Genomic DNA, 19,065 nt, shown 5'->3' with positions numbered 1-19,065 from the left:
ACTCTTAGCAACTACAAACAGTTCTGCATTTGTTGTCAGATGCATGACGAATAGGTCCAAGGAGGTGATACTTCCCCTCTATCGGGCGCTGGTCAGACCGCAGTTGGAGTACCACGTGCAATTCTGGGCACCGCAATTCAAGAGGGATGCGGATAACCTGGAGAGGGTCCAGAGAAGGGCCACTCGTATGGTTAAGGGCCTGCAGACCAAGCCCTACGAGGAGAGACTAGAGAAACTGGACCTTTTCAGCCTCCGCAAGAGAAGGTTGAGAGGTGACCTTGTGGCTGCCTATAAGTTCATCACGGGGGCACAGAAGGGAATTGGTGAGTATTCATTCACCAAGGCACCTCCAGGGGTTACAAGAAATAATGGCCACAAGCTAGCAGAGAGCAGATTTAGATTGGACATTAGGAAGAACTTCTTCACAGTTCGAGTGGCCAGGGTCTGGAACGGGCTCCCAAGGGAGGTGGTGCTCTCCCCTACCCTGGGGGTCTTCAAGAGGAGGTTAGATGAGTATCTAGCTGGGGTCATCTAGACCCAGCACTCTTTCCTGCTTATGCAGGGGGTCGGACTCGATGATCTATTGAGATCCCTTCCGACCCTAACATCTATGAATCTATGAACATTTTAATAGCTTTTTTTTATAGTTTTAAACTTGGAGTGCCAGGAGATGCTTTTAAGGATGCTGTTGAGTGCAACAAGATAAAAAAAAGCACTGTAATAAATAAATTACTTTTGGAAACAGAGTGCCTTTTGAATTTTAAAAGTCTGAGAACCACTGCATTAGCTCAACCTCTCTCTTCTATGTAAAGTGGCACTACATAACACGTATTTCTGATAATAAGATGCATCATATTTGAGTTGCTATTGATTTTAGCAACTATTTTATTTCTTTTAGGGGGTCCCTATCATTTTTTTTTCAAGCTACAGGTTAGCAACTAAGCAAACATTTCTCTTTGCTTGGTTTTCACTATTTCCATTCCCTGTTTCTAATGCAACTGAAATTAACCCTTCTATGATTCTTCAAGATGTGATCACTCAGGTTCTACTCTTGTTGTGTATGCTTCCCATGTGTAAAAGATAGATTTCTTTTTGAACATCAGTATCTATTGAGGTCTCAGGTGTTTCTCTGCATACTCTTCTGACTATTACAGCTGAGGATATAAGGGGTGAAGCATCCCCAACAGCCATTCATTTTCTTTGACAAACAAAATCCCAGAGAAAAACACTCCAATTAGCAGGGTTGTAGGGTAGGTTTTGTAACTGTATGGATAACAAACCTCAAAGAACAAGCTGCTGTAGGATAAGTAACTAAGTGAATATCCATATAGATACCACTCTTAGCAACTACAAACAGTTCTCTCAGCAGGACGATTGAAAGAATTCTACCAAAAAGGATAACAGATCTGGAAGCCTACACCAAAGAGTAGTGTAAAATGAATCAACAGACTCCAGGTAGTAGATCTATAGATCTTGGGAACTGAGACATTTATGAAGAAACTGGCAGAAGCTAGATGAGATCTAATGAATGTGACTTGACATGACCAGGGGGGTGGGCAGGTGGTGTTTATTACTTGCTAGTATATCCTGGTGAGAGATACTTAGATAACCTGCAAGTAGAAACTGATTGTCATTCAATACTCTCTGCAAAATGTTATATAGAACTTGAAAGATTTTATCTCTCCCTGTGTTTTCTCCAAATACAAGAATATTCACTTCACCTGTTCTGACATGGGGTTTAGGGAAGAAAAAAAGGTAGTTAGGCAAGAACTTCAGGAGGTGTCTAAGGGTGCCCTTGTCCTTATGGAATACAACATTTGGAAAACTAACCATAATGGCAAGTATTTCACTGACTCTTGTGGCTGAGATAATAGCTATCAAAACACACTATCTCTTGGAACAGAAGGTAAAAGGAGCAAATTGCCATGGGCTGAAGCAAATGTCCCACAAATATAGGTCACACTAATGTCTGAGGCAGGGGAAATCCCCCAGATGAGTAGAAAACCATGGGAATCCATACTCCCTTCCCCCTCAACTCCCCAACATGCCATGGGACATTCAGCAGTCCTGTGATTTTGAACCAAGGCCTGCTGCCAATAAGGCCTATGTCTGTGAGAGGGTTCAAAGTGTATATTTTGTCTGAGTAGGAAAGAGAAAGGGAGAAGGGTAGTGAGCTGAATATTAGGCTCTAGCCTTGCTCCAAACAAGCTGTAATTCTAGAACAATCTATTATTCTTCATTCTGCCTTCCAAAAAACAGCATGCATATCTTACTTGAGGGGTGTACTGTCTGCAAGCAAATATGATGGTTAGGCTTGTTTTAGAAGGTAATTGCTAGTACAATGCTTGTAGATACCAAGCAAACTAGTCTGTCAGGTTCTGACTGGATTGTCATAGTGGAACATGACTAAGGGAATTATGTAATGTGTTACAATGACTATTTCTCTCCTGTTTGAAAGGCTGCCAAGCCCTGATGGTGTTGTCCTTTAATGTGAAAGCATAAGTGTAGGCTGCCTTCTTTACAAATTAATCAAAGAGACTGTATATATACTTTGGTACTTAAAAGTTATATGAACTCAAATTTAATGAATTTTGATTGAAAATACTTAGATGATTCTTAAGAGTCTGAGTGTAAACAAAATATAGATTGTTTTAAAAAGAAGGAGCAGAGTGTGTAATAGGAAAAGGCTAATATTTTGTCAGCTTTCATTAACCCTGGAAGGTAAGAGAACAATTTCAATAATTTTAATCAATATATTAGGGTGGGAAATGTGACTGTACTCAAAACTGACCTAACCACTTCCAATGAATTGTACACTAAAACTCCCATGGACTTTAAAAAGCACAGATCTTGCCAAAGTTAAACTATTTCAAACCCCAAATCCAACCCTTACTGTAACTTTAGTATATAATGGCAGATGGTGAGAAGGAAGTAAATTAATAAGAGCATGGGAGTAAGAAGAAGGAAGTAAAGAACGGGTTAGTTTTGCTTTTTTTGCTGCTGGAGAGCCCATGCTGGGGAAAAGGAAGAGAGAAGTCTCTTTCTAAGCATAGTGGAGTTGTACTGAAGCTTAGGCTGGCCTTACGCCAGCACATACGTAAACTCTAGAAAGGAAAAGAAAGGTCAAATGGACATAATAAAGACAGGTTTTTGCTTGACATGAAAGTGAAACCCCAAGCTCCTTTGGTGAACATCCTGAAGAACACAGTACTGTCCTCAAAGACCCAGCTGATCCTTCTAGAAAGTGATTTTGAAGTTCAATTTGCATTTTTTGCTATTGATATAACAAAAGGACAACTTGTATGGCTCCTGTGACTCAGTTGGGTTGAAATTTTTTTTATTATTTTAGTTAGCAATTTCATTGTTTATTCAACATAAACATACAGGCTAGGGATAGACAACACACATAAACCGGTATAAGTGATTGGAAACTGTTTTAAGTTTGTAAAAGAACAGAAGTTTAGTGAACGTAGATCATTTTCAAAATGGCCAAAACCCGTTTAAGATAGTCCTGGATGGATGTAGTATCAGACTTAACCAATTTAGCTTAAACTGGTCAATCAAACTTCTGTTCCAGATCTATTCCTGACACGTTAGGCCTCAGCACCCCAGGATGCACTGCAGGCCCCACTATCCCCCTCCCATACGGTGGGAGCAGGCTAGCCTCCATCCCAGATGGCTGCTCCAGCCCAGCTAGAGGGCCTTGCCCCTACTGTCACAAAGCTAAGGCAGTCTCCCCAACCCCGCTGGCAGCAACACCGGGGCAGGTGAGGGGGAGAACAAACCCCACCCCGGCCCTGCCTCCCTGCAGTCACAGTCTACACAGCAGGGGGTGGGGGCTTTACCCCCCCACATAACATGGCTCAGCCACCCCAGGCCCGCCCCCTCCCCACACCTCTCAATATCAGGGTGGTGGGCAAGGAATAAACTCCTAGATTTTAGATGGGATATAAGGAAAAACTTCTTCATGGTTCGTGTGACCAAACTCTGGAGTAGACTCCCAGCAGGGGTGGTGCAGGCACCTACCCTGGAGATCTTCAAAAGGAGACTGGACACACACCTTGCTGGGGTTATTTGACCCCAAAAGTCTTTCCTGCCCAGAGCAGAGGGATTGGACCCGATGATCTTACAAGGTCCCTTCCAGCCCTAAACTTCTGTGAATCTTTGAGTAGGGAACCACTCCAGCCCTGGCTCCCCAGCTGGGGTGTGCACAGTGAGTGGGGGAGGAAGCACTCTGCTGGACTGCAAAAGCCCCAACCCTGCACCCTTGCCTGCACACTAATCATCAGCTGCAAGGGGACAGGAGGGTCGGGAAGGACTGAACCCCCACTCCAGCCCAGGCCCTCCAGCTAGGGTCTCCACAGTGGGTGGGGGAGAGACCCCCTGAGGCAAAGGCTTTCTCCCCACAACGTGGCTCTGCAAGGCTGTGAACAACCCAGCCCTGATTCCTTGCCAGCTCCCAACCTGTCAGCCCCAGGGGCTTTCCTCTTCTCACTGTGCAGACCCTGACTGGGGTGCTGGAGTGGGGGTCCATTTCCCCCTCACTGACCCCCCCACCGACAGGCGGGGGGGCTGGTGAGGGCACAGGGCCCTCTGGCTTTGCAGCCCACTAGAGCTGGGAGGTGTGTGTGAGTGGGGGCACAGGGCCCTCTGGCTTTGCAGCCCACTAGAGCTGGGAGGTGTGTGTGAGTGGGCTGCAGCCCACTAGAGCTTCTGGCCTTGGCCAGTGCAGGCATCTGCCTGTCTTGGCCAACTGCTGAGTGAACGTGTATTCTGTTCATTAACAGTCCAATCTACACAACTTTTAGAAAGCTGCATAGATTACATCAATTTCACCTTGGGCTTTTTCACTGTCTATACATAACTATAAAGCAAGAGAAACTAAAAATTAAGTGTTGTCCCTCTCAGGCCCCCTCTACACAAGAAGGTAAAAGCACGATACATCTAATGCACGATTCACCTAATTGTGCCTCTTGCCACACCACGTGTGCGTGGCAGGAGGTATGATCATGGGATCATGCATTAGATTCCATTGCAGCTCACTGCCAGTGCTGTGGGTTCCCAGCTGCGGGGGACACCCCAGGCAATCCCAGGGCTGGAGGATCACTGCTGCAATGATTTCACTGCTCTAGGGGTGTGGGGAAACCCCCAGGGTCAGAAGATTGCTGCAGCAGTGATCCCTCCCATCCTAGGGGCACAGAGCAACCTCTGGCACTGGAGGATCAGCACAATCTCCAGGGACTGGGGCTTTCCTGCACCCCCGAGCTTTAGCATCCAGGGGTGTGGGAAACCCCTGGACCCTGGGGATCATGGCTCCTGTAATTCTCAGGGTTTTTATACTAGGCATGTTGCACTCCTGCAGCTTGAAGCCACAGGGATTCCCTGCTACATGTGCAAATTAATGCTCGATAGCAACAAGTTATAAAGTCAGTACAAATGTTTTAGGTCTAACTTTATAGCTGGTTGGAGCTTTTTGTTGTGTGATAGCTACTTTGCACATGTAGCTGGTCTCCATGTAATTGCGTAATTAACCAGGTAATTGTTAAATACCTGCAATGTGTAGAGGGAGGCGCAGTTCCTCACTGTCATTTTTTCAAAACCTTGTTCAATTTTTTCCCCATTTTTTAAGACCTCTTAATACTTCCATTAGACTTCTCAAGGGCTATCCTTGTAAAACTAAGATTGCAAGTAGCACAGAGAAAAAGAAAGTTGAGTCATTTACTCATGGTTACACAGCAAATCAATGTCAAACCAATAGAACATAGATCTTCTCTTACTCCCATTCTCCATTCACAAGATTCAATACAGTTATTATTAGTGGTAATTATGCATGCTAATTGGGGAACTTCAATCCTACAATTTAAATAAAACTGGACTCCAAGATGAACATGATGGCTTCGTCACACAGCCGACTCAAAAAAGCCAATGGCACTTTATCGTGCATCAGCAGATGCATGACGAATAGGTCCAAGGAGGTGATACTTCCCCTCTATTGGGCGCTGGTCAGACCGCAGTTGGATTACTGCGTGCAATTCTGGGCGCTGCAATTCAAGAGGAATGCGGATAACCTGGAGAGGGTCCAGAGAAGGGCTACTCGTATAGTTAAGGGCCTACAGGCCAAGCCCTACGAGGAGAGACTAGAGAAACTGGACCTTTTCAGCCTCCGCAAGAGAAGGTTGAGAGGCGACCTTGTGGCCGCCTATAAGTTCATCATGGGGGCACAGAAGGGAATTGGTGAGTATTTATTCACCAAGGCGCCTCCGGGGGTTACAAGAAATAATGGCCACAAGCTAGCAGAGAGCAGATTTAGACTGAACATTAGGAAGAACTTCTTCACAGTTCGAGTGGCCAGGGTCTGGAACGGGCTCCCAAGGGAGGTGGTGCTCTCTCCTACCCTGGGGGTCTTCAAGAGGAGGTTAGATGAGCACCTAGCTGGGGTCATCTAGACCCAGCACTCTTTCCTGCTTATGCAGGGGGTCGGACTCGATGATCTATTGAGGTCCCTTCCGACCCTAATATCTATGAATCTATGATTGCCATAAGGGTCAGGAAGGACCACTATGGAGCAGGAAAGGAGTAAGAGGAAATATTTCTCTCCTTAGTACTTCCCTCCAAAGCATCAGAAATCAAATTTTCTTGATAGAACAAGAGAGAGGCCATACTGTAATTTCTTAGTATAAATTCTGTTCTCCTAGGTAACAATCATGGAAGGCTGGAAACAGAATTGCAGCATTCAGAATTAAATTTCAGCATGAAGAACGTTGAGATCCTCACTAGTACTATATGAGTGTTTGGCATTGTTATCAGACACTGATGGCTTGTAGCAGATTTCTCAGGCTGCCTAAGGCTCAGGTGATAACAAAAACCCATGTAGGTCCTTTACTTTATCTACTCACATTGTGTAAAATTTAATATACATGAAATTATTTTCAGCTTCATACTTGAAGTTACTAATTTGTATAGAGGTGCTCTTAATTTTACTCTTTAAATCAGGGATGTCCAACTCACACCATGCCCCGAGCTGGACTTCTTGGTAGGTTAGATTTCCAGGGCTGGTGGCAGTGGGGCAAGTGGACACTTGTGATGAACGTGAAACATGCAGCGATGAGCTGAGCAGCTGAAGGGCAAGTGAAGCTGTGTCAGCAGAGACTTCACTCACACCCCTGCTGCCACTGGGCTAGTTTCTGGTGTAGGCCCTGTCCACTGCTAACCACAACTCCAAATTCCAAGGTCCACTAGTAGCCCAGTGGGTTGGATGGAGTGCTACTGGAGGTGTATGTTTGATACTCCTACTGTAAATCACTGACAAGGTGATCTTTGAATCTTTAAGTGTCTTGGGAGATGACAGCACTTCAGCCTTGCTTAGCTTTTATGCATGAGATGCATTTAGAGGACTTCTAAAATTTCACCTTATAAAAGTCTGTTCTGTGTTTATGTAAACAGGATTTTTTTTTTGTTATTCTATACAGCTTTACCTATATTTGCTTTTTAAACATGAAACTATAGAGACAATCAATAATGTAAACTATTAAGCACTGTAATAAAGTATTTTGGATAAACAAATTAGAAACAGCTGAGCCATTCATTGATGTACAATAGCTATTGAGCATGTGCAAATTGTTCTGAATTATCATAATCTACCTAAACTCCCATTCACCAAAAACTGTAAAAGCTGAATTCAGAAACACCATCTGTGCACTGAATGTATAAGATTCCAAAAATAGCTACATGCCAATAGTGATAGTGTTATGAATAGCTAACTTAAAAAGCTCACAACTGAAATAGAAATTCACGGTGAATGTGACTCCTTTGACCTCCCCTGCTCACTCAATCTCACAACATCAAGGCTAAAATGAATCATTTCAATCTTCTTATTATTTTTAAGAGAGTGAATTCTAAAGTGTACGAGAAATACAGACTTAAAATGTAAGTATCTAATCTGGGTGTAGCAACTATCTTCCCCTGTGAATCTGATCAAATCACATTACTCTTGCTTCTTTAACATATCCCACTGAGGTATGATATTACTAATTTACCTTCTAAGGTCATTTTGAAGATTAGTTTATTTCTGTACAATACTTTGAATTCAAAGATGAATTCCCAGCCACAAAGTCAATGTCAAAAATCGCAATTCAGTAGGGTCACCCAAGCTAGGGGCAGACAAACCCTTTTATGTGTACCTCTGAGTGGTACCTGAGTCACCTGAAAATTGACACAGAACAGTTCTACCCTCAGTACTTATTAAATATTTACATTATGGTAGATTTATAACATTAAGTTATTCTAATTAATCATAATGCAAGAGCCATAGTCAATTAATAATATATCATTCTTGATTTTAGTTTAAGCAGAATTACCAGTCCCTTGATGTTCTATTTTAGAGAGATTCACTCAAATTTCCTCACAACAAATTGATAAAAATGGGTGCATATATTCTAACTGCATGCAAAAGTTTTAAAATTTTAGTCTACATAGCCCTACATTAGAAGAAGAAAAGTTATCTTCCTAACCAGCCAGTCAGAAGTGAAGGACAGGTGAACCTATCCTAAACTTTTGTTCAATTTATCTGTTGAACAAAATGAGTTTTTAAAACATACAAGTAAAAATTGTTAGGCAGATCTACCTCCCTCTTCTAGTACTTTGTCTCTCCCTGAGGAAACTCTTTGGCAGAGGTAGGGAAGACAGGGAGAGAAGGGTAACAGAAGGAAGAGAAGGGAGAAGAAAGGGAGATAAGGCTCTTTTCTGATGGCCAGTAATATTGGAGCTATTTTACAGAGCAACATAGCACATATGGACTGTTGTTTTCAGTTTTCTTTTCCACTATTCCTCCTCAAATGGTGCTCAAATTTTCCCCTCCTTAAAGCATGTCTGTATCTTAACCCGTTTATGGACCCACAAATGCTACTTACCATTTTCACTGCCCTACTCTCCCTGTAAAATACATTTAATGTAACAGGTATATTTTTCAAAAGACATGTTCAAGACTGATAGTTGTACGTTGCCATTATTATTTGACACAGAGGTTAGGGACAGACATTACACCTAAATCAGTTTAAGTGATCAGAAACTGGTTCAAACCTGTAACAGAACAGAAATTTAGCGCACATCAACCAGTTTGAAAATGGCTGAAACCAGTTTGAGATAAATCTGTTTGAATGTGGTATCAGACTTAAATGATTTGGCTCAAACCAGTTTATGCAATGTCTGTCCTAGACTCCTACCTGGTTTAAGTTAAATCAGAGTCCCCCAGCATCCCAGCATGTTCTCTGGGCTGGGCAGGGTGATCTGCTACGCAGCAGAGCTGGCCCCTCCTCTCTGCTCCCTGGCCAGAGCTCCAGCAGAGATTTGCATTCACAGAGTGTCTGCCTGGCTTCTCCCTGCTATGCAGGGATTATTCCTCCCTCCCCTCTGCTTTACGCAGACACCTCAGCATTAGCTAGCAGACCACATAGTGGCTACGGTCCATGCTGTGGCAGACGATAGGCAAACAGACTTTTTGGAGCTAATCAACAGGTAGCTTCATGTCCATCCTTGGAAGAGCTGTTTAAGAGCTCCATTAGTTAATGGAGAGAGACTTTGTTTTTTTAATGGGTTGATAAACACCGAGTTAGGGGATAAACATTCCCTGCTGGGTTGCTTAGGAGAGGTGGGGGAAAAAAAATCAGAGCATCTTGTAGGGTCCTGGCCATGCCCCCCTGAGCTCAGCCTTGTGGAAGGGAAGGCTGCTCTACCGCCCCCCAGTTTCTAACCTGAGCCACTGCAAGCATGTGCCTGCACTTCTCGGATGTCTGTTTGACTACAAAACTGATTTAGCCTAGCCAGGTTAGACTAAACTGCAAAAACTGAATCAATTCAGGCTCAGGCTTTTTGAATATCAGTCCCTAGCCCCAGACTTTACAGAGAGCTTTTTAAGTATTACTTTCCAACATAAATATAAAAAATAGAATATGAGATTTCTTATCAATATAAAAATATTTCAATATCATTTAATCTTCAGAACATTATTCTGTATTACTTTAGTTTTAGGTCTTTCCTAAGAAAGGAGAGAAATATTCTCTGCCACATCTAGTTATATTTGATATGTTAAGTGATTTTAGTGTGTGTGTGTGTGTGTGTGCGTGTGTATTCCCCTAGCCATGACAAGATAATATTTTAATCTACTCACCTATATAACTCTTCAATATACACAAATTAACAACACAGCACCACACCCTATTCTGCAGTAGCACAAGAAGTCACAATAATTCATTTTTTGTAACAAAATTAAATAATCTGTTCCACTATCTGTTCTAATGCCTAACCAATTCCACATCTCTAATGTCTAATACTATTTCAAGAAGGATTTTTGCAATTAAGACAAACAAAAACCCCCAATCCCTTTTTTTTTTTTTAATTATTCCTTTCAACGAACTTAATGGGATCTTGTTTTCTTCTCTTTTCTTTATTCTCAGATATTATATAAAATTAGATGGGACCCCCCAAGTCCACTTTTTAAACAAAACAATATCTGAATGAATTGTTTAATTTTTTGGTACAATATTTATAATGACATCTGATTTGATGAGAAAAAAATTGTCAACAAATTCCTAGATCACAGGAATTCTAAGAAAATAAAGATGACTTAATTTGGGGGAAAAATAAATTTTATCTTGGAACTTTACTTCATTTCATTGTTAAATTGCTACTATTTTTATATTCTTTCCAAACATCTGTGGTACCACTCAAGCCATGTTGTTGGACACATTATGAAGATCAATAATAGCATGCTCATTGTAACATGTCATATCATATGGATCAAACTATTCTATAGATTCATATTTTATTTTTAAAATCATGAAGAGCAGCTTCTACTTATTACTAATTATGTATTATTTAGGTGACCAAAAAGCCACGATTCTACAAACAAGAAAGTACTACCTCGGTCAAAAGACCACCCTGATCAAACAAAAGGAAAGGTAGCCATTAGAAATAAAAACGATACATAACAAGATAAGAGGAAACTGATTATTATCAACATAAATTAGCAGCTAGGAAATATAGAAAATTGATAATGGAAGCTAAAAGCATAAAAAAGACTTGGTAAGGCTAAGGACAATAAGGCATCAAGTACACACAAAAAAAAGAAATCCTACAATGGTACAGACCTGACTACCATGCAGAGATGTTAAAATTATTTATGATGATGCAGAAAAGACAGAAGCATTCAATAAACTTTTCTGTTCTATATATGGAAAAGAAACAGGATCATGGAAATACTTTCCCATCCAAAAGTAAGAAAAGAGAATGGTGACATCTACTAAGTATAAATATTTTTAAATGAGCAAGTTAAGATAAGATAACATATTCCAGAGTTTTTTGTGGAGATGTAAGTGTCTGATGTTAATTTTTAGTTAAACGTGGGACACCAGGGAAATCCACTGAGCTTGGAAGAGTGTTATATATAATACTGATATTCTAAAAGGGCACACAATATCTAGATAATTGCAGGCAAGTTACTTATTATACATCCCAAGTAGGATAATGGAAAAGCTGATACAGGAATCAATTAAAATGTAATAAAGGACAGCAATATAATTAATGCCAGACAACATGGCTTTACTGAAAATGGGTCTTGACCAACAAACCTGATTTAATTATTTTGACAAAATTACAAGTTTGGTTGCTAAAGGTAACGCCAAAGATGCAATACATTTTAACTTAATACTGACAAATATTTTGATTTTAAAAAGCGGCATTACAGTATATCACCAACAAAAATCTTAAATGGATTAAGAACTGGCTAACTGACAGATCTCAAGGTATTTAATCTATCAGAGAAACATTATCAAGGTGAGGTGAGGCAGGGAGTTCTTGGTGCTAGTGCTGAAGAAAGTCAATCTTTACATACTGATTTCAATATAAATTTAAAAAAAATCAGAACTGACAGAATTTGCAGATGATCCAAAGACTGGTGGAATGGTAAGTAACGAGGAAGACAGTGTCATCTATAATTCTTGATAAGCAAGGATCACAAATTCAACATAGATTGTCATTGTGATATTGTGGCAAGAAAACTAATACAGTCCTTAAAAAGAGGAATAGTGAGAAGGAGATGGTAAGCGACTGAAACCTTGTTGTACAGAACTCATGAAATCAATACATGAAAACTGCATGTACTTTTTGTTTTTCCCTTTTAAATGGATGCTAATTTTGGAGTATATGCAGAACAGATCAACAAAATGGTATGCGGCTGGAAAAAATGCCTTACAGTGAAAGAATGTGCTCAGTTTAATTTATAAAACCAAGATTGGCAGGTGATTTGATTACTGGATAAGTATCTTCACAGGGAGAATAATAAGCACTAAAAGGTTTTAATCTGGCAGAGAAAGGGTATAACAAGAGCAAATGGCTGCAAGCTGAATCTAGACAAATTCAAATAAGAAATATGGCACCTATGATAACAAAGGCGATTAATCATTTTAATAAACAACTAACAGAAGTAGTGGATTCTCTATTTCTTGATGTCCTTAGATCCAGGCAAGTGTCTTTCTGGAATGTTAGACAAATACGTGTTTCAGGTTCAATATTGAGGTAATAGGGTAAAACTTCACAGTCTGTGACACACAGGTGCCCAGTTCAGATCAGTCAATAGTTCCTTCTGAACTTAATTTCTTTTACTCCATGAAACACCTAACCTAGCTTCCTAGATAAAGGTCATGCCCATTTGTACTGAATGAAATAGCATGCTAATTCGTTAAAGGAAAAAACACACAAAGAAGACACTTTGATTTAAAACACAGCTGTCAATTTTTGAGTGGCTGGAGGCCACACACCTCCTAGTCTACAATCTGCAGAGGCTACATTGAATTGTGCATGTCCCCCCCACACTGCACAGGTTCCCTGGGGCTCCCCGAGTTATCCAGCTGTGGCTCCATTAGCCTCACCCCCAGGGGTGGGGGTAGGCAGCAGAAACTGGAGAAGAGAGGGGGAGTCTGGAGACTCTGGTAGCAGCAGTGGCCAGAGCAGTGGGGCAAGCAGCACCCTGAATAGGGACCCAAAAGCTGCAAGTTTCCAGGACTGCTTATGGCCTGTGGGCCACCAGCTAGACAACTCTGATCTAGAAAATAAGATGTCTCAATCAGTACGAAGGAGCAGCTGCCCTTAATTATTTAAAAATTTAAAAAAATATATGTTAACCATCATATTATTCATTATTACCAGTGATACGTCATAAGTCGCACAATAATGTAAAAGAATATGTAAAATGAAAAACCCAGGGAGTAAATTTTAAAATGAAGATATACGTTTGAAAAAAAAAAATGAAATTTTTCAAAATGCAATTTAATGAAACAAAACATTGTGCTGATTATTTAGTCCTATGGGAAATTTTATTGAAATAGATATAATTTCAGAAAAAATATCAGTTAATAAAAAAGCATTTTCGGAAAGAAAATTATTTCACTGAAAATCTTCCAGCCAGTTTCTTTCTCGGATTCAAGCCATATTACTGGTAGCTGTTTCAGCACCTCTGAAAGCTCATTTATGGAATCCTATTGGGTTTAAAGCAATCTTCTCTGGCACTGAAATAAAATTCTGAATGGAAAAATAGGAGGAGATTGAGAAGCATCACAAACAGTCAGAAGGCCTGACAGAAACTCGATTCCAGATAAAGAACAGAGTGAATTTAAGTTAAGACAGAAAAAGGAGAGGTAATTATTAATAAACAGAAGGTACTCTGATCAGGCAGTAAGGAAGCCATGATTTCATGAGAGCATCCAAACCTCTAAAAGCTAAGTTGGCAACATCAAGACCCTACTGAATTTGTCATTATTTTGATATTTAAATGGCATGAATACCTAAAAAAACTTTCTTGCATCTCAGGTTAGCCGAGATGTGCTCCGCTTCATTCTGGTACAGACTTAGCTACAATTATAAACCCCATTTCCAGGCTACACTTAGAACAAAGAAAATCCCAGGGAGCCTACTACTGTCCTACCATGCCTTGGCCCAGGAACTTCACACATTCTTGGCTAGAGTCAATTCAAACTGCAAGTCCTAATCTTTAAATATTTTGGTGGATGACTGTAAACCTCCTCTCTCATACAGTTTCTCAGGTGACATCCCTCCATTGCAATTGCGATGTTAACGATGAAGCTAAAGAATTCTAGGTTGATACGTCTCTGTGGGATATTGGGCATATTACTGTCAGTGAAAGAGCCTTGGATATGGAACTCCCTCCCACTAGGAAGCATAATAAGCTAATCTTGTTCCTGTTTGGAATAGATAGACATCCTCTCCCATTGGTACCATAAAGAAGTTAGCAATATTTCTTCTGAAGGTAGCCGCTGATAATTATGCCCGTTTGGGATAAGCTATAAAACAGAAGGTGACATAGCTTTTATGCCTTCTTGGGCAGATAATAATGTGATCTTTTTCTGTTTTGTGACATCTCTTCAGTATTAGATGCATTAGATATGCTTAGACAGGCAAGAAATAGGGACATGGGTATTATTTTCTGTCTAGGGAGTGCTGTACATGGGCAACACAGTGGAAGCTGCGATAGATGCATTCGGCATTTGAAATGGAACTGTGAAATGTCATAATCAAATCTGCTAGGCATTAAATTAGCTTTATTGATGATATCTCTTGAGCTGGCTCTAAACTTAGATAACTATGGGTAAATATCCCCAAATAACTTAAGACTCCTAAGCTCTATTTCCTGAAGTTACACTGACACCTTGAAGCAAGAACACTCAAATCACTTTTTAAGGACAATGTGGGTGTTTTTAAGAGCATCACCATACATTTTGTTCTAGGAACAAACCTTGCAAAAATCTCATACACATTTATTATACCTTTTACTGAATAAAAGTAGTACATTACAACTGAACATTCAATAACTTGGGAAATTTCTCTTTTCAGTGCAGAGTGCTGCTGCTCTTTTGGTACTACAGTAGTGAAATAAGTATTTAAAAAAAACACTGATGGCTGGCATCTTTAATGTAACAGCAATTAAATGGAACAACTGGCATAAAAATGTATTTTTAAGGTTTCATCTCCAATAATGTCTCTTCTGCAGTGGGCAAAGGGCTGTGCATTACAAAGTGAGAACATATGCATGCTTCTTATATCACGGAGCTACACACCAGCTTAATTATTATCTATACAGTGATTAAAGGGAGCCCCTACTGGTAGAAAAATTAGTCTGAATTAAGATTTTACACAAGTAGGGTCTAAAATAATTGCAAGCAAGATCAGAACATTTCCCTCAGAATGTCAAATGTTTACACCAGCCAGTGCAGTGAGCTTGATTTTAACCAAATCAACCAACCTGGAAAAGCGGAGAAAAAAAGACAAATTTCAAATTTGCTCTGCATATAAAGGCTAATGTTTAAGAGCACCCCCATTAAAAGTACAAGACAGACTCAGAAAAGACCTAAGAAGCAATTTGGCAGTCCAAGTACAGGTCTGGTAATTTAATGTCACACTTTACAGTATCTTATTCTGTATCTTAGGACTTACCCCTTGTTCGTCCAATTTCATAAGCTGCTCTGTGACTTTTGGAGTGTTGAACGCCAACCTGAGACAATGGATATTCAGCTCAGGAACCACATACTCAAGCACTTCTTTTAGGGGGAGTCCCCTGGCTGTGCAGTGCTTTGCAGTTGAAGGAATAGCATCTTCCAGTACAGAGCCTCTTAAGGTCATAAGCTAGAAAACAGAAAAACAGTAGTATTATGTTGTCATATTTAGGAAGGGAGTGGGAAGAGTACACAACTGAAGTCAGGACTCCTGAGTTCTATTTCTGCCTTTGACTCTGACTTGTTGTGACATCCAGGGAAAGCCAGCTTCTCAATATCTCAGTTGATCTATTAGTATATCCTGCATAATAGAGCTTCACGAAGCTTCGGTAGCTGATTCGATTCAGATTCGGTCTGATTCGGGGACCGAATCTCTGAATCCATATTGAATCTGGAGACCAATTAAAAGCTCCAAATCGATTTGAAGCATCCAAATCGATTCTGAAAAACTTCAAAAAAAATTCAGCTACTTCGGAGATTCGGCCATAGACTAAACAGGCAGCTGACAGCTGCCTCCAGCTGGTAAATCTGTTGGGGTTGGGGGGAGGAAAGGGGAATGGGGGAGGAAGGGATTAGGGATAGGACAAGCTGCCCAGCCAGGGTGGAGGGCCATGTTACTCAGGGAGAGGGGGTAGGGGGCATGGAATGCAGGCATGGCAGCGCTGGGAGTGGGGGCTCTGCCCTGCTGCCACTTGCCCAGCCAGGGTGGGGGCGGGGAGGGGTGGAGGCCTGGCTCACTCCAGGCAGAAGGGGGCAAGCAGCAGCTGGGCATAGCCTCTGCTTCCAGCACTGCCACGCCCGCATTCCATATCCCCCCATGCTGGCTTGCAAGCGGCAGCCCCTGCTCCCAGCACTGATGTGGCTGTGACAGTGCTAGGAGCAGGGGCTCTGCCTTGTTGCCACTTGCCTAGCTGGGGCAGGAGGATGCAGGCGTAGCTCACTCCAGGCAGAAGGGGACAAGCGGCAGCTGGGCGTAGCCCCTGCTCCCAGCACTGCTGCCCGCATCCCACACCCCTCACGCCAGCTGGCAAGTGGAGGCAGGGCAGAACCCCCGCTCCCCGTGCTGATATGGGTGTGGCTGGGAGCAGGGGCTATGCCTGGCTGCTGCCTGGAGTGAGCCATGCCTGTATTGCACCCCACTCCCCGCACCAGCTGGTCAAGTGGCAGCAGGGCATAGCCCCCGTGGCTCCCCATGCCGGGGCAGAGGCAAGCACAACCTGAGGAGCCATGGGAGAAGCCCCCATGGCTGCTCTACCCAGCCCCAGCCCCCGCCCAGCCCAGCCTCCCGGCGCTGGAAAAAAAAAAAGTCCCGTGCTCACCGGGCTGTGGCAGCAGGGATCAGGGCCTCTGAAGGCTTGTGGAAAAGCCCCCCAGCACAGCACAGGGCAGCGGGGACTGCCCCCCCCCCATTTGGCACCCTGTCAGCAGCTGCCCCTTGGTGCGGGTGCAGATCGGCTCAGCAGGGCACTGCACTCTGTCTGGGAGTTGGGACAGCTCCACGTGTCCGCCAGAGGCCAGCACTGCTCAGCCCCATTGGCCCCAGCTCCCAGACAGCACACGATACCATGCCAAGCCACACTGCACCTGCGCAATGCGACAGCTGCCATGCAAGTGCCAGGTGGGGAGGCGATTCCTGCTGCCCCCCCACTGCTCTGGGGGGCTCTGCCATAGGTGCCCAGAGGCCCCAGTCACTGCTGCTGCAGCCGGTTGGTGCAGGGCTTTTTATTTTCTGTCTTTCTTTATGTGTCAGGACTAGGCTGGAGCCAGGTGAGGGATGGGGCTGGGCAGGGCAGCCATGGAGGCTTCTCCCATGGCTCCCCCGGCCCGGGGAGAGGCACGCACAGCTGGAGGAGCTGTGGGAGAACCTGCAGCCACCTGGTTGTGCCTGCCTCTCCCCAGCCAATCCAAGTCATTGAATCTCTCCAAATCAGCACCGAATCTTCTGAACCCAGTTTGGCTGAATTGATTCAGGATAGTGACCGAATCTTCAAATCGAATCACTGTCCTCCAAATTGGCTGAATCCAAATCGAATACTTCCCTATTTGCACAGGCCTACTGCATAATAAATGACAATAATTCTTGCAAGGCAACACTTCATGTTGTGAGATGTAGATATAGATGTGCACACATTATTTGTGATGATAGCTAACTGCAGCCATAATGTTGCAAACATTCTCTAATTGTCTTCGCAGGTTTATATTTTGTGGGAAACAAACAGTTGGGAGAGATAAATAGAAGTTCACATTTGTTTAGTGTAAATCCATGTAGCAGAATCCAAATTAAAATTGATTCAGGTACCACAGGAGAACAATATACCGTAAGTAATAAAGAGTATCATCCGTGGGCAGAACAACATATCTTAAGTAATAAAAAGTCAGAACTGAGATAAATTTGAAAGATGAAATATTCAAAGAGATTCCCAGTGAGATAGGAAGTACAAGGAGTTTACCAAAATAGGCTTTTCATCTGCTCATGAGACTCACAGAATTCTAACTATGAGACTAAAAGGAAATGAAATTCATTAGATGTGCCAGAATAAATATCTGAAGGAAAGCTGACCTAAATAAACAGTGTGTGCGTGTTAAGTTCTTTATTAAAAAATGGGGTGGGGGTTAAAAAAGAAATAAAAATGACTGACAAACTCCCAAAGCATATATCAGATTATAAATGAAAACTGGATATTAAGAAGAGAAAACAATTTAGAACAGCTTCAATTTTTGTTATGAGTGCAGTACAGGACTAAAAACAAAGTCTCTCCCCCTCCCCCACCCATTTCCATTTCCCTCAAATCCTTCACTTCAGAAGGAATCTTAATTTATACAATAGTGACAGAGAGAATTTCCTGGAGATTAATGGTGGGCCAGCAGGAACTGATGCACCTCAGGCATGCAGCTCCATGTAGTCAACAAAGATCAAAATGCTATGTGTTAAGGTGGCTGAGGTCATAAGCAAAAGCTTTTATGTGGGGAAAAATTTTAAAAAAATACTCCCAAGTTAGCCTTTTATTTTACCAGTTGTCCTCCAAATTGTGTCTTCTCTCACTGTATATGCAGCATGGCATGAATGTGGCACCCACTGGGCTCTGCTACATAGTAAATGCTCAATGTATCAGCCAATCAAATTGGAACAATAAGGTCAGATTTAAATGTCTAGGCAGGAAAGAGTGCTGAGGTCAGATGACCACAGCCACATGCCTATCCAGCCTTCTCTTAAAGACCCCTAAGGTAGGGGATTATCAAATATAATTTGATTTTAAGTTTGTTATTGCTACGTCTAAAGAAATATACTCTTGCTTCAAATGGATGGCAATAAATAAATATATTCATTATCTTTACTGTACCATTATTTGATTATTCTTTTTATTGCACAGTTTTTATACGCTTGGGTTTGTAGTGTGGTTGTTAGGAAAGCTAAGGCAGATACGGAACTAGGGCTAGCATCAAGGATCAAGGACAACAAAAAGTCCTTTTTTAAATACATAGAGAGTATGAAGAAAGCACCAGG

At 42.0% G+C, this 19,065-nt stretch overlaps 1 protein-coding gene across 5 annotated transcripts in view; it reads right to left on the bottom strand.

Annotated features, from left to right (window-relative positions):
- The window catches only part of SIPA1L1 (signal induced proliferation associated 1 like 1), a 454,573-nt gene that overhangs the window by 103,569 nt on the left and 331,939 nt on the right, over positions 1–19,065 (bottom strand). For all 5 annotated transcript variants that reach the window (XM_059722914.1, XM_059722916.1, XM_059722917.1 and 2 more), the window contains one exon: positions 15,502–15,690. In XM_059722914.1, coding sequence (XP_059578897.1) covers positions 15,502–15,690 — 189 coding nt within the window. The remainder of the gene's footprint in view (positions 1–15,501; positions 15,691–19,065) is intronic.

This window comes from Alligator mississippiensis, chromosome 2 (genome assembly GCF_030867095.1).
Source record: "Alligator mississippiensis isolate rAllMis1 chromosome 2, rAllMis1, whole genome shotgun sequence".
In the NCBI taxonomy this organism is placed as follows: Eukaryota; Metazoa; Chordata; order Crocodylia; family Alligatoridae; genus Alligator; species Alligator mississippiensis.
The sequence above is the reverse complement of the archived record's forward strand: the minus strand, read 5'-3'. Positions and strand labels throughout refer to the sequence as shown.